Source organism: Pelophylax lessonae (genome assembly GCF_965119305.1).
Source record: "Pelophylax lessonae genome assembly, chromosome: 2".
NCBI classification, from domain to species: Eukaryota; Metazoa; Chordata; class Amphibia; order Anura; family Ranidae; genus Pelophylax; species Pelophylax lessonae.
This window is the reverse complement of record NC_138769.1, coordinates 261,860,852-261,875,178: the sequence shown is the minus strand read 5'-3', so window position 1 is coordinate 261,875,178 and position 14,327 is coordinate 261,860,852. Positions and strand designations below refer to the sequence as shown.

At 46.6% G+C, this 14,327-nt stretch overlaps 1 protein-coding gene across 2 annotated transcripts in view; it reads right to left on the bottom strand.

Moving 5' to 3' along the window:
* NUCKS1 (nuclear casein kinase and cyclin dependent kinase substrate 1) overlaps positions 1-9,802 on the bottom strand; it is a 67,185-nt gene extending 57,383 nt beyond the window's left edge. For both annotated transcript variants that reach the window (XM_082244356.1, XM_082244357.1), the window contains exon 1: positions 9,463-9,802. In XM_082244356.1, the coding sequence (XP_082100482.1) occupies positions 9,463-9,479 (17 nt within the window). In that variant the 5' untranslated portion in view covers positions 9,480-9,802. The remainder of the gene's footprint in view (positions 1-9,462) is intronic.
* Between the last annotated feature and the right edge of the window lie 4,525 nt (positions 9,803-14,327).

The following is a 14,327-nucleotide window of genomic DNA, read 5'->3' as shown; positions in this document are numbered from 1 at the left end:
TACACCAAAAAATACATTCAGCCTGGGCAGTTATCAGCATATCAAAGCCATCTCGGTGTACTACAAAACACCTTCCCATGTGTTATGGCAGAAGGGGTTATATAGTTTTGAAGCAAATCCTGACCAAAAACAATAATTTTTAATATTCAAAGCAAACTCTCCATTCATCCATGTCTCCATGCTTGATTTTGGTGAGAAATCACTTTGAAAAACATCCCCTAGCATTCTTGGCAGTGGCCATCTTGAGTAAGGGCAAATGATTCATGTAACATTTACTTCCTGACCTTAGCTCAAGTATGCATGCAGGAGAGTGCTGAGCTGTGAAAACCCCTCCTGAAGACTCCTGAGATGTATGACATTTGCCTAGGTGTAAACCAGGAAGTAACAAAAAATGTAAAAAGTTTAAAGTAAATATGATATACTTGCCTATTTACTAATGCTAGCAGCATGAGGATTAAAAATAATGTTGATTGGGAGAGAGTGAAATTCCACTTTAAGCTCTCTTCCTAGGTTAACAACGCTGCTCCTCTAGATACAGTAGATGTACTACTAACTGAAGGTAAACTCTAGCTAAAACTAAATTATAGCAACATATTTTTTCTTTTGGGAAAAAAAAGTCTTCCATAAATAAAAGCTGACTGCTCACCGTTCGGAGTTACATTGAAAACAAAGATTTCCCTTGTCACATGATTAGGTGCAACTCAAGAAGCATCAAGAAGTCACACTAGTGGGAACAAGGCCTTAAAGCGGAGTTCCGGCCACAAAATGTTTTTCTTCAATAAAAATACCCCCGGGACAGTCAGGGCTAGTACATTCCACAATGGATAGCCTCTGTACTGTCCCAGGTCGCATTTACCTTTTAGAAGAAATACTTACCTTGAAAACGTCTTCTCCAGCGCTGCCATCTGGGATGTGGGCAGCTGAAGCCAGTGCGTCCTCTTCTGCTCTTCTCTTCTCCCAGAATGCGCCTGCACCGGCCCCGCTCGTCACTTCCGGTGCAGGCACGTCATCCCTCCACAGCTTCTGGGCATGACCAGAAGCTGTTTAGCAGGGAATGAGGCGGGGCCAGTGCAGGCGCATTGATTCCTGGGAGCGATGACGTTCAGCTCCCAGGAATCAATGCAAAGAGGAAGTGACAGCGCGGGCCGCGGCCGCAGAGGGAGGAAGTGGAAGAAAGGTGAGTATATTTTTCTTCAACAAGGTAAGTAAACAAAAAAAAAAAACGTAACTATTCATTTCTTTTTCAGGTGACCAATAGCAAGCGGATGGCCCAAAATCGATTATGTTGATTTTGTGGCCGGAACTCCGCTTTAAGGAAAGAAACATTTTTGTTTTTACTTTTGTTAAATTGCTTTCTGCAACTTAAAACCCGATGTAAACTGAAAGTGGTTGTAAAGGCATAAGGCTTTTTACCTTATTGAAGGTAAAAAAACGTGTGCAGCGCCACCCCCCCCCCCAATAATTACCTGAGCCCCCCCTCGATCAAGCGATGTTCACGAGAGACTTGCACTCATGATTGGCTTTTAGCTTCAGCAGGAGCCATTGACTCACTGTCAGTGAGCCATCAGGCCAGTGCGCCATGTCAGTCACAGCCAGTTAAAACAATCAGGACACGAAGAGGCAGGGCCAAGCCGCAGCTCCAGGTGTGAATGGATACACAGAGTCGGGGGTCAGGAGTGTGCCTGCTTGGGTGCCCCCAAAAGCAAGTTCTGCCCGCAAACCCGAATCATTGCGATTCCTGAGACTTGCAATTGCACTCCAAACGCAGCGCAATTTTTTGCCGCGATTGTTGCCCAAAAAATCGCGGGACGCCTGTCATCCAAAAGAAGTTCTTGTATTGGGCGATAGGCGCCCGCAATTGTTGACGCGATTCTACTGCGATTCGTCAGGCGACAGGAATGGCACGGGCGTCTCGTGATTTGCAATGTTTCGAGATCGCTGGCAGAACCGCTGCATTTCTGCCCGTGATCCGATACGCCAGTATGTGAACAGAGCCTTAAAGTGTGGGCTAGAGTTTGGCTTCGATTGGCTAGTGTATCCAATTGTGGCCATACAATATATACGAAAAAAAAATTGGCTGAAAATAAGGCCATTTGGACAGTTTGTTCGTTTTTCAGCCAGTTAATGGGCACAAATCGAATCGGTTCTGACATGCTTGAGCTGAAAAAAAAAAAAAAAAAAGGGACGGACAAGTTTGGAAATTTTCTGCTAAATGAACGATAAATTGAAAGGTTAATGCGTTTCTCGTCCAAACTGTTTGCACTAGGTAAATGTGAAAAAATTAACAAAAAAACGAATTTATGTCCATTGAACGATTTAATCGGTCGTTACATGATGGCACTATTGTTTGCTCTTTTATGGCTGAGTTTGTTTTTCGAAAAGGAGTTTGAATGATTTCATGATTTTTCGTTTATTGTGTATGGCCAGCATTAGTCTTATACGTGCATCAGCATTACAGTCCATTTAAAGGGATTGTAAAGTTTTGTTTTTTTTTTTTTATTATTAAAAAGAGAACATGTTAGATCCTTTTCGGCTCTCCTGGCCCTTCCCTCCGAGTGCCCCCACAGCAAGCAGCTTACTATGGGGGCACCCAAACCAAGTTACAGCTCCATATACCCAGAGACAGCGCTAGGGTTCAGCCCCGCCCCTCTCCTCATTGGCTGATTGACAGCAGCGGGAGCCAATGGCGCCGCTGCCCTGTCTTAGCTAATGAGGAGGAGAGTTCCAGGCGGCTGAGACAGTCATGGACATCGCTGGATCAAGAGGGGGCTCATGTAAGCATTAGGGGGGGCTGCCGCACACAGAAGGTTTTTTATCTTAATGCATAACAACCACCTGACTTTACAACCCCTTTAACATGATTTTCTATGGGTCATTCACATCTACGCATTTTCAACTGGTGTGGTTTTTGGAGAGGGTCAGAGACTTTTGCCAACAGCAGGTTGCGCTTTGTTCCATAGACTAATAGAAACACATCAAAAATGCAGTGCTTGCGTTTTTTGATGCATCTCCACTGCGTTCTCTTGCATTACAACATAGCAACAGTCAGTTGAAAAAAAAAAAAAAAGACAAGCCAATCCAACCAATAGGAGGGACAAATGTATACAATCCTATACCCACAGCTGATCCAGAGGAAGGCAAAAAAAAAAAAACACCCCAATGAAGCAGGACCTAATTTGCTCCAGTGGGCAAGAAAAAAAAAAAAAATTCCTTTCTGACCCCCCCCCCCCCCTCCCAAGATGCAAATCAGATATTCCCTGGATTAACTGTACCTATAAAGGCTGTATCCAGTTATACTGTGTGCATTTAATAATCCAGGGCTTCAATTAAAAAATACTGAGCTGGCCAGAACCAACTCTTGAGTGTCTATCCCACATCTCTTACTGTAAAGAAGCCTTTCAGTATTTGAAGATTAAGTGCCGGTATACAATAGCGTAATGCGGGAACCAGCGCAATTCCAGTGCCAGGTCCCACATCACATAGGCTTCTTAGGCAATAGAAAGTTAATGACACCCCAAGATTGGTTTGCATATCGCAGTGGGAACTGTCAACTGGTGCAGGAAACTAATTGCATAGGTGTGAACACCCATGCGATCCGATTCCAGTGCAGACCAAAAAAAAGGGATGTCTCTGGAGTCTATACCTCTCTAAATAAAATACAGAATTTTCCTAGGTTTGGCATTGCATGCCATTATTAACCGCTTACAGCCGCCGCAGATATACTGCGGCAGGCTGGCTCTACTGCGCAAACCGACATATGGTTGTGTTGGCTCGCGGGAGCGGGTCTCCGGTGCGCACCTGCTCTCTAGCCCTGCAGCTAAGCAACGGGTTTGGCAGCTGCCATGGTCGTCAGGAGCCCAGCGATTGTTGCAGGGACTGACAAGACGGTGTGCCGTTGTAAACACGGCACACCGCTCATCTGTCACTGCTTGAAACAGGGTTCCTGTTATTTCGCAACACAGGAGCCCCGTTTCCATCCACAAAGTCTGGCCCCCATACAGTTAGAATCACCCCCTAGGTAGACATTTAATCCTTTGATTGCCATTTCTACAGTAACAGTGCATATTTTTAGCACTGACTACTGTAGTAAAGTCACTGGACTCCCCAAAAGTGTAAAAAATGTCAGTTAGGGGTCCGATCTGTCCGACGCAATGTCGCAGTCCCTCTAAAAAAATTGCAATCGCCGACATTATTAGTAAAAAAAAATAAAAATGACAACTCTTGCCCCTAGTTTGTAGACGTGATAACTTTTGCGCAAACCAATCAATTCACTTATTGGAATTTTTTTTACTAAAAATATGTAGCAGAACACACAAATTGGCCAAAAATGAAAAAAATTTACATTTTTTTTTATTGGGAATGTTATATAGTAGAAAGTGAAAAATATTGCCTTTCAAAATTGTCGCTTTTTTTGTTTATAGCGCATAATGAAAAAAAACACAGAGGTGATCAAATAGCACCAAAAGAAAGCCTTGTTTGTGGGGAAAATAAAAAGGACGTTGATTGTATTTGGGTACAGCTTCGCATGACGTGCAGTTGTCAGTTAGAATAACAGCGCGGAATCGCAAAAAATGGCCTGGTCATTAAGGGGCAAATCCTTCCGGTCCAGAAGTGGTTAAAGCTGTTTTTTTTTTTTTAATCCTGTAATGTAATGCCATATTATTGTGCTAGTATGCATCGCATACTAGCAAATTATGTGAAACTTGCCTTCGAATGAAGCCCTCCAGTGACACGCTGTCACCTTTACCCGTCTTCTTTCCAGGTTCAAGGACCCCTTCTGTGTGAGTGGCTGGAGCCATGATGGCGTCACTCTGGCGCATGCATTCATGGCACAGGACTCAGAAGGAACAGTGTGGTATGCCGTTCCTTCAGGGCGCATGTGACGGTGACATTCCAGGCTGCATCATAAGTAAATATCCCCTAAACGGTGCAGTTAAGATATATTTACTGTAACTATGGGTTAGCCTTACTATATGTAAAAGTCATAAATGGGAGTTTACTCCCACTTTAAGCCTATGATCTACCATAACATCCAGATCGCTTTCCACCACCGATTCCCCCAGCTGCCGATCTCCTAACATGTATGTTGAATGCATGTTTTTAGCCCTCAAGAGCATAACTTTACATTGATTACCATTAAACGTCATTTGCTACATAGATGTCCAGCTAAACATTGCATTGAGGTTGGCTTGTAAGTTGGAGACATCCTGTAAAGAAGTTATTCCACCACTGCAAAGCTTGGTATCATCTGCAAAGACTAAACCGGTACTTTTAATCCCAGACCCTATATCATTTATAAATATATTAAAACGCAAGGCCCCTTTCACATATGTGGACTGTTTAGATCCGCCTGTCAGTTTTTCAGGCAGATCTGAACGGATGCCCCATGCATCTCTATGGGGCAGCGGATGTCAGCGGAGACATGTCCACTGATACCCGATCCTGTGTCAAATCCGGACGGATGGAACCCCTATTTTCCATTCGTCTGGCAGATCGGAGACGGAGCTGACATCTGCCTGCTCAGCGGGGATCGGCAGATTGATTCCCCGCTGAGCAGAATGGCTCCGTCGGCGGAACCGAGTCGTGTGAAAGGGGCCTAAGGGCCCTAACACTAAACCTTGTTCACCACTGACAACCCTAGACCATTCAGAGTACAAATCATTAACTGCTACTCTCCCGTTTTGGTTTTTTAGCCAGTTTTCCATCCATTTACAAACTGATATTTTCAAACCTGTAGACTTTACCTTACACATTAACGCTGTGTGGGGAACTGTGTCAAAGGCAACAGACACAGCCAAATGACACCTAAAAATGCATAAAAATTGTGTGAAAAGAAAAAACACACTAGAAAAACGCATCAACCTGCATAGGTGTGAACTTAGCCTTATCCCAAAAGGGGGGAAAAAACCTGCTATAAAGGTTTAACATGAATAAAAACTGATCATTTTCATTAACCCTACCAGTATTAAGTGGTTTTTTTCCTCCATGTAAACTGATAACGTTCTGCTACAGTTTATGCTATGAAAAACAGACTTACTGGCTTATCACCAGATGAAAACAGAAGAAATAATGCTTAAAAAGGGAAACTAATGGTTTCCTCCCACTCTCCAAAGACAGGCTGGAAAAGTTCAATGGATCCAGTCTAAGGCCCTGTTCACACATATGCAGCTGCGGGTTCAGTGAGTCCCTGTTCACCAGGTCAAAATTTGCACCTGAAATCGGACCAGAAGATGCACAGGCCCCTTTTTGAATGCAGACCGCGACTGTCCCAGACCTGTGTGAACCGCCTCCATTGAGGAGCTGGCCACCCTCACCTGTCCTGTGACTTGGATTGGGGGGGGGGGGACCCCCATGCAACTCACATGTGTGAACCCAGCCAAAAGCTGGCCACATTTTTTTCATTCAAGTTCTTTTTAGATTTACCTTCTCTTATGTAGTGCAAGGGGCCTGCCTGATACAAACTAAAAGGGTTCAGGTTCAACCGCATACGGTTTTGGTAAATCGAAAGGAAAAATTGTACAACATAGAGCCAGCCTAAGTTGACCCTAGTGCGAGTATGTATGAATGCCAGTTAGGAACCTTAAGCTGGAAACACTATACAACTTTTGTTGTTTGATTTCCTTTAGATTTACCTTCAACTATGTATTGTTGTTTGATTTCCTCTAGATCTACCTTCAACTATGTATTGTTGTTTGATTCCCTCTAGATTTATCTTCAACTATGTATTGTTGTTTGATTCCCTCTAGATTTATCTTCAACTATGTATTGTTGTTTGATTTCCTCTAGATTTACCTTCAACTATATTGTTGTTTGATTTCCTCTAGATTTACCTTCAACTATATTGTTGTTTGATTTCCTCTAGATTTACCTTCAACTATATTGTTGTTTGATTTCCTCTAGATTTACCTTCAACTATATTGTTGTTTGATTTCCTCTAGATTTACCTTCAACTATATTGTTGTTTGATTTCCTCTAGATTTACCTTCAACTATGTATTGTTGTTGGATTTCCTCTAGATTTACCTTCAACTATGTATTGTTGTTGGATTTCCTCTAGATTTACCTTCAACTATGTATTGTTGTTTGATTTCCTTTCGATTTACCTTCAACTATGCATTGTTTGATTTCCTTTAGATTTACCTTTAAAGCGGTAGTATCCCGCTTTTTGACACTTTTACCTACAGGTAAGCCTATAAGGCGGCTTACCTGTAGGTACAAATAATATCTCCTAAACCGCATGGTTTAGGAGATATTTACAGTGCGCGAGTGGCGCATGCGCTCTGAAGGTCCGGGGGGACCTTCAATCTATTTGCCGGGAGCTTGCCGGAAAATCACTCCCGCGCGCATGCGCGGGAGTGACGTCATCGCGGCTCCGGCCAATCATCGCGCCGGAGCCGTCTCTTCTAGCCAATCACCACGCCGGAGCCGCCGAACCCGGAAGAGACGGCGAGGGATCATGGCAGCGCCTGCACCGATGTCCGGGGCTTCGTTCTAAGACAAGTTACACATAATGGGCTAGCATGCGATGCATACTAGCTCATTATGCCTTTGTCTTGCAGGTTTTTTTTTTTGTTCTTTGGGTTTACAACCGCTTTAACTACAGGTAAGCCTATAATAAGGTTTACCTGTAGGTACAATTAATATCTCCTAAACCGGCACGGTTTAGGAGATATTTGCACTGCATGCAGTCGCTCACGTGATCGGCCCATGCGCTCTGAAGGTCCAGCAGGCCTTCAGCTTTCCATGCCGGGAGCTTGCCGGAAAACGACTCCCGCGCGCATGCGCGGGAGTGACGTCATCGTGGCTCCGGCCAATCACAGCGCCGGAGCCGCCGAGGGATCATGTCAGTGCCCACATCGGTGTCCGGGGGTCAGTGTCTGGGCTTCGTTCTAAGGTAATACACAATGAGCTAGTATGCGATGCATACTAGCTCATTACGCCTTTGTCTTGCAGGGTTTTTTTTTTTCAGGTTTACAACCGCTTTAACTATGTATTGTTTGATTTCCTTTAGATTTACCTTCAACTACGTAGTGCAAGTGCCTGCCGGATTGCATACAAATTGAAATTGTTTAGGTTTGACCTCATTATACAGTTTTGGTAAATTAATAGAAAAAAAATTTGAAGAAAATTGTATAGTGTATCCAGTTTTATGCTGGCCATACACAGATTTTCACTCGGAAATTTTCGTTTCAAGAAAATTTGTTTGATTTTCTAATAGTTAGTGGGGTTAAATCGATGTCTCTTTTCGACTGCAGCGACAGGAAAACTTTGATCAACGAATTGTCGGGCAGTGTATGTGATTAGCGTTCAGAAATTACATTAATTTTAAAATTAAATGTTAAAATCAAAAGACAATTTTCGAACGACATTTGTCTATTCAACGAATGTGCATACGAATATTCTCGTCCAAAAATCAATACGTGTATGGCCAGCATTAGACTATAAGCTCCTTGAGGGCAGGAAACTGATGTAAATGTACAAAATGTAAAGAAACAGAATTACAGTGTTCACTTAACCTCTAAGAACTGGCAAGCTGCAATATACACTTGGCTTTTTAGTTACTGAGTTAAGTGGTTTGTCTCATCCATGTAAACTGATACATTCTGCTGGAGAGCTTGTGCTGTGAAAAACAGACTTGCTGGGTGGGTTCACCAGATGAAAAAAAAAGGAGCTAAAAAACGAGACTAATAAAGCCATCACATCAAAGAAATCGGAAGCTGTAATCTAATAAAATGGTTTCATTTTGGGGTTTCAAATACTGCTCTAAAAAAACCGTTTTCCCTAAGAAAAGCTGTATTATTTCCCGCGAGCAGTAGCAGCGGCCAGCTCAGCCTTTGTTCGGTCGGGCAGGCACGGAGCGGTGTGTTGTAGGCTGTGTGTACACACTTCTTGCCCTCCCCCCAGAAACTCTTACTAGCCCGGCCCACTAACCCTGTATACACGCCGAAGCCCCCTACATTTCCATACAACACATGCCTAGGACCGCTCAGTGATTAAAAACAGTAGCAAATAATAAAAAAAAAGCGTTTATATGGCACCAAACTGGCCGAGTATTACTGGTCTACATGTGACTGAAATTCACCGTACAGTCTGAAGGCGCCGAGCGGTGTGTGAGGTGAACTCTCAGCATCCATAGCCAGCGCTCCACAACCCCACAGGCGGCCTCACACCACATGCCGCCTCCGCAGTTACAAGGAAGCCAAAAAAATACAACATTAATGCCCAGACACAAAATACACACAAGGCCGGAGGCTCCGTCTCCCACCACTGCAATGGCGTCCCCCCACCCCCCTTCAGCAGACAATTGCCCGTCCTGCGCCGCATGTGAACCATTGGGAGGCTCGCCATGCCTCAGCGCCATTCCCCCCTTCACTCTCTCTCAGGCACGTGTGACTGAAGTGATGGAACAGGTGACGGAGAACTCCAAATGGCCTACCCTCCCTGGCCTCTCCCCGGTACTCACCTCACCGGCCTAGACATGATTCCTTAGCGTACCAAACAGCAACTAGAAGTGGGAGCTGGGGGGCGAACGTCTGCCTTCAGAAAAAAAAGAACCCCCCCGGGAGGCCGCTTTCTGGTGGGTGGGGGATATTCAAGGAGGGAGGGGGGTTGGGAATAAAAAAAGAGGCCCAAGCCTAGATGTTCTATCACAGCGAATGCGCGGGGGGAGGAAAAAAAAAAGGCTTTGCCTTCTTCCCCGGGAAAAGCTCACATTAATGGCCGTCTAGGCAAGGAGTAAAAAGAGGCGGGAAAACCGGAGGAGGCGGGGCGCCCAGCTAAATCTATCGCGCTAAAGAGCAGCCGTTCTCATAGAACGCCCCCTGACCCCCGCACAGTGGTTTGATCCCCGTCTCGTCCGTTAAAAAAAATAAAATAAAAAAAAAACGATTTTGCCCAATTCCCGCTAAACTACGGCACGGCGAGCCTTTAACTCGTTTATCCCCCCTCCCCAACCGCCGCCTCAAGCCCCTGAGCCAAGGGAGCAGCCTAACCCGCTGAGTGGATGCCTCGCGAGCTGATTGGCCGCGGCGGAGCACGCTGGGCTTCATTGGTTTATTCAAAACATCACTCTCGCACATAATTTGCTGCGACGAGGTTTAGGTAGGTGGTGGGGACTAGTGCGAGTGAGAGGTCACGTTTCACAGAGAAATGGAAGATGGAGTCGGGGCTGTGTTGGAAGAGCAGCAGATTCGCCACGGTTATATTGTGTTTCTGGCCTTTGTGTGTTGATGGTTTAGCTCTTAAACAAGCAGGGGTACAAAACATAGTGGAATATACACTGAGTAGCTCAATAAAATCACCCTTGCTAGGCTAGGCTAATAAAGTCAATGTGTGTTTTTGTCCATACAAAAGCGAAGACTACAAGGCACAATAGGCAGGCTGCTTTTATATCCCCTCACACCCCTCTAGAGAGAATTCCTGAGTGAGGTTTCACTTTCACAAAGTCCACGCTAGCATAGGGCTGAGTGCTTGTTCTGCCCTCATTGAGAGTGCTCAGGCATTGTGCATTAAAGGAGAAGTATAGCCAAAGCTCATTTGGCTGTACTATGGGTTACAGGAGTGCACTTAGTTTTGCTCCCCTGCAGCCCGTCTTCAGCATAGAGCAGGCTGTAATCGGTCCAGGCTCCGCATCATCGCGACAATGGAAGTTGGCATCCGCCAGGTGCCTGGACCGACACCCGGTGTTACGTTAGAAAACCATGCCTTGTGAAAATTCCATACCCACGTCACTTCCTGTCAGGAACAGCTGATCAGCGTAGCAGTGCGCATGCTCAGAGCCCCGGATACGTCATTGAGCAGCTGACAAGTGCGCATGCTCGGAGGGTATGGAATTGTTACAGTAGTGTGTGTAACGTTACACCGCAGCAGCTGTTGCGGAGGTTACATTAAAACATCTCGGCTGCAACATGAGTCATCTCCGCTCCTATCCCTGTCACTTCCCTGATCCCGGCTACTAAATATAAAAGCGGCAGCGGGTGTATGAAATCTAAATGACGGAGATCTCGGCTCCGTGATTTATATTTTCATACACCCGCCGCCGCTTTTATATTTAGTAGCCGAGATCAGGGAAGTGACGGGGGTAAGAGCGGAGATGACTCATGTTGCAGCCGAGATGTTTTAATGTAACCGCCGCAACAGATGATGCGGTGTAAAGTTACACACAGTACCGTAACAATTCTATACCCTCCGAGCATGCGCACTAGTAAGCTCGTCAGCTGTTCAATGACGTAGGTGCACTGGAAGTGACGAGGGTATGGATTTTTTACGGGTATGGTTTTTCCACGGAACACCGGCTCAGCCTCTCAGTGAGAGCCTGAGCCGGACGCTCCCCGCTCCTCCTCAGTCCAGCGCTCCAGTGAGCGAGGAGGAGGCAGAGCAGAGTCAGCAGCTCTCTTGCTCGGGGAGCTGTCAGAACCAAGTGATTAGCAGTGTTCAATCACTTTGCAGAAGCACCGGGGGAACGATGCTGGATCCACCTAGGTAAGTATGAATCTGGGGGGAAAAAAGGTAAGCCATACTTCTCTTTTAACCACTTGCCGACCAGCTGCTGTACTTATACTAGGGCTGGGCGATATGGCTGAAAACTGTATCACGATATCAGTGTTTCATATCGGTCGATATCGATATATATTGATATTTTTTATTACCCATTTAAAATAAGGACCCTAGGGTGAGAATGCAGGGTGGCGGGCATGGTGCAGGAGAATGCAGGGTACTGGCATGGTGCAGGAGAATGCAGGGTGACTGGCATGGTGCAGGAGAATGCAGGGTGACTGGCATGGTGCAGGAGAATGCAGGGTACTGGCATGGTGCAGGAGAATGCAGGGTGACTGGCATGGTGCAGGAGAATGCAGGGCACTGGCATGGTGCAGGAGAATGCAGGGTGGCTGGCATGGTGCAGGAGAATGCAGGGTAGCTGGCATGGTGCAGGAGAATGCAGGGTGGCTGGCATGGTGCAGGAGAATGCAGGGTGGCTGGCATGGTGCAGGGTACTGGCATGGTGCAGGAGAATGCAGGGTGACTGGCATGGTGCAGGAGAATGCAGGGTGGCTGGCATGGTGCAGGAGAATGCAGGGTGGCTGGCATGGTGCAGGAGAATGCAGGGTACTGGCATGGTGCAGGAAAATGCAGGGTGGCTGGCATGGTGCAGGAGAATGCAGGGTACTGGCATGGTACAAGAGGATCCGGGGTTGTGGGCATACAGGAGATGCAGTGCTGTGGGCATGGTACAGGTAGACCATGCCCGCAGCACTGCATCCCTTGTAGTGTGCCCGCAGCCCTGCATAACGGCAGGTAGTGAAGCTGTTTCACTTACCTGTTCCAGAGGCGCCTTCGTTTTAAAAATGGCGCCGCCCGGCGTCGATACGTCATTGCGCACCCGCCGCCACCGCTCGTGTAATTTCGGCTATTCCCGGCCTCTCCCGAGCGGCGGCGGCGCGTGCGCAATGACGTGTTGGCGCCGGGCGGCGCCATTTTTAAAAGTTTAAACCCGTCGGAGCGGACTTTTAGATTTATCGTTCAAGTTTTCTTATTGCTATCGAGCACGGGACTATCGCGATACCTATCGGTATCGTTTTATCGCCCAGCCCTAACTTATACTGCAGCAGGTTGGCTCTGTCCCACGAAACGTTGTACCCATACGTCGTATCGCGGACCGCTATTGGAGGCTATTGATTGGCTACAACGGGATGTCCACCGGACACCCTCAATCGCTCCCCGTGGAGACAGAATGGCGGTCTGCCATTGTAAACATATCAGACTGCTGTTCTGTCAGTAATGAACACAGGGATTCTGTGTTCCTCTTATTTAGGAACACAGGTCTCTGTGTTCATGCAGCAAGTCTATGCCCCACACAGAAACCACACCCAAGGGCAGTAATGCAGAACCTTGGCACCCCAGATGTTTTGGAACTACATTTCCCATGATGCTCATGCACTCTGCAGTGTAGTTCAGCATCATGGGAAATATAGTTCCAAAACATCTGGGGTGCCAAGGTTCGCCTTCACTCAACTAGGGACTCATTTAACCCTTTGATTGCCCCTGGTGTTAACCCCATCCCTGCCAGTGTCATTATTACAGTAACTATATTTTTAGCACGTATTACTGAAGTAATGTCACTGGTCCCCCAAAAATGTCAATTAGGTGTGTCCACTGCAATGTCGCAGTCCCTCTAAAAATCGCCGCCATTACTAGTAAATAAAAATTACATACATCTTTCCCCTAGTAATAGTTTGTAGACATGATAACTTTGCACAAACCAATCAATATACACTTATCAGGATTTTATCTACCAAAAATGTGTAGAAGAATAAATATTGGCCTAAACTGATTACAAAATTAGGTTTTCAAATTTTTGTTATTGGGAATGTTTAATAGCAGCAAGTAAAAAATATTTTTTTTTTGTTCCAGAATTGTCACTCTTTTTTTGTTTATAGCGCAAAATAGGGCTGCCACGACGCGTCGACGTAGTCGACTATGTAGAATACAAAAAATCGTCGACGTGCGTGAAAGGCGTCAACGCGTGACGTCACACGCCCCCTGGCCGGCTGCAGCGTCGCTTAAAGCATTGTCGGCCGGGTGAAATCCCCCATCCCCCCGGGCTCCGTCCACAGCTTCTGCCGCAACACATTTGCCATCCTCCCCGATCACCCAGGTTCTTAGAGATGTCACGTGCAGCGCTACACCGGCTTGTACTGTACTGTGGCGGCTTGTAATGGTCTGTACTAGGTGGGAGGGCCTACTGAGGGGTCTGTACTGGGAGGGGGGCTTACTAAGTGGTCTGTACAGTACAGACCACTTAGTAAGCCCCCCTCCCAGTACAGACCCCTCAGTAAGCCCTCCCACCTAGTACAGACCCCTTAGTAAGCCCCCCCTCCCAGTGCAGACTCCTCAGTAAGCCCTCCCACCTAGTACCGTCTGTACTAGGTGGGACGGCTTACTGAAGGGTCTGCACTGGGAGGGGGGGCTTACTAAGGGGTCTGTACTACTAACTAAGGGGTCTGTGGGAGGGCTTACTGAGGGGTCTGTACTAGTGTACTGGGAGGGGGGCTTACTAAGTGGTCTGTACTAGGAGGGGGGCTTACTAAGTGGTCTGTACTAGGTGGGAGGGCTTACTGAGGGGTCTGTACTGGGAGGGGGGCTTACTAAGTGGTCTGTACTAGGTGTGAGGGCTTACTGAGGGGTTTGCACTGGGAGGGGGGGCTTACTAAGTGGTCTGTACTAGGTGGGAGGGCTTACTGAGGGGTCTGTACTGGGGGGGGGGGGCTTACTAAGTGGTCTGTACTAGGTGGAAGGGCTTACTGAGGGGTCTGCACTGGGAGGGGGGGC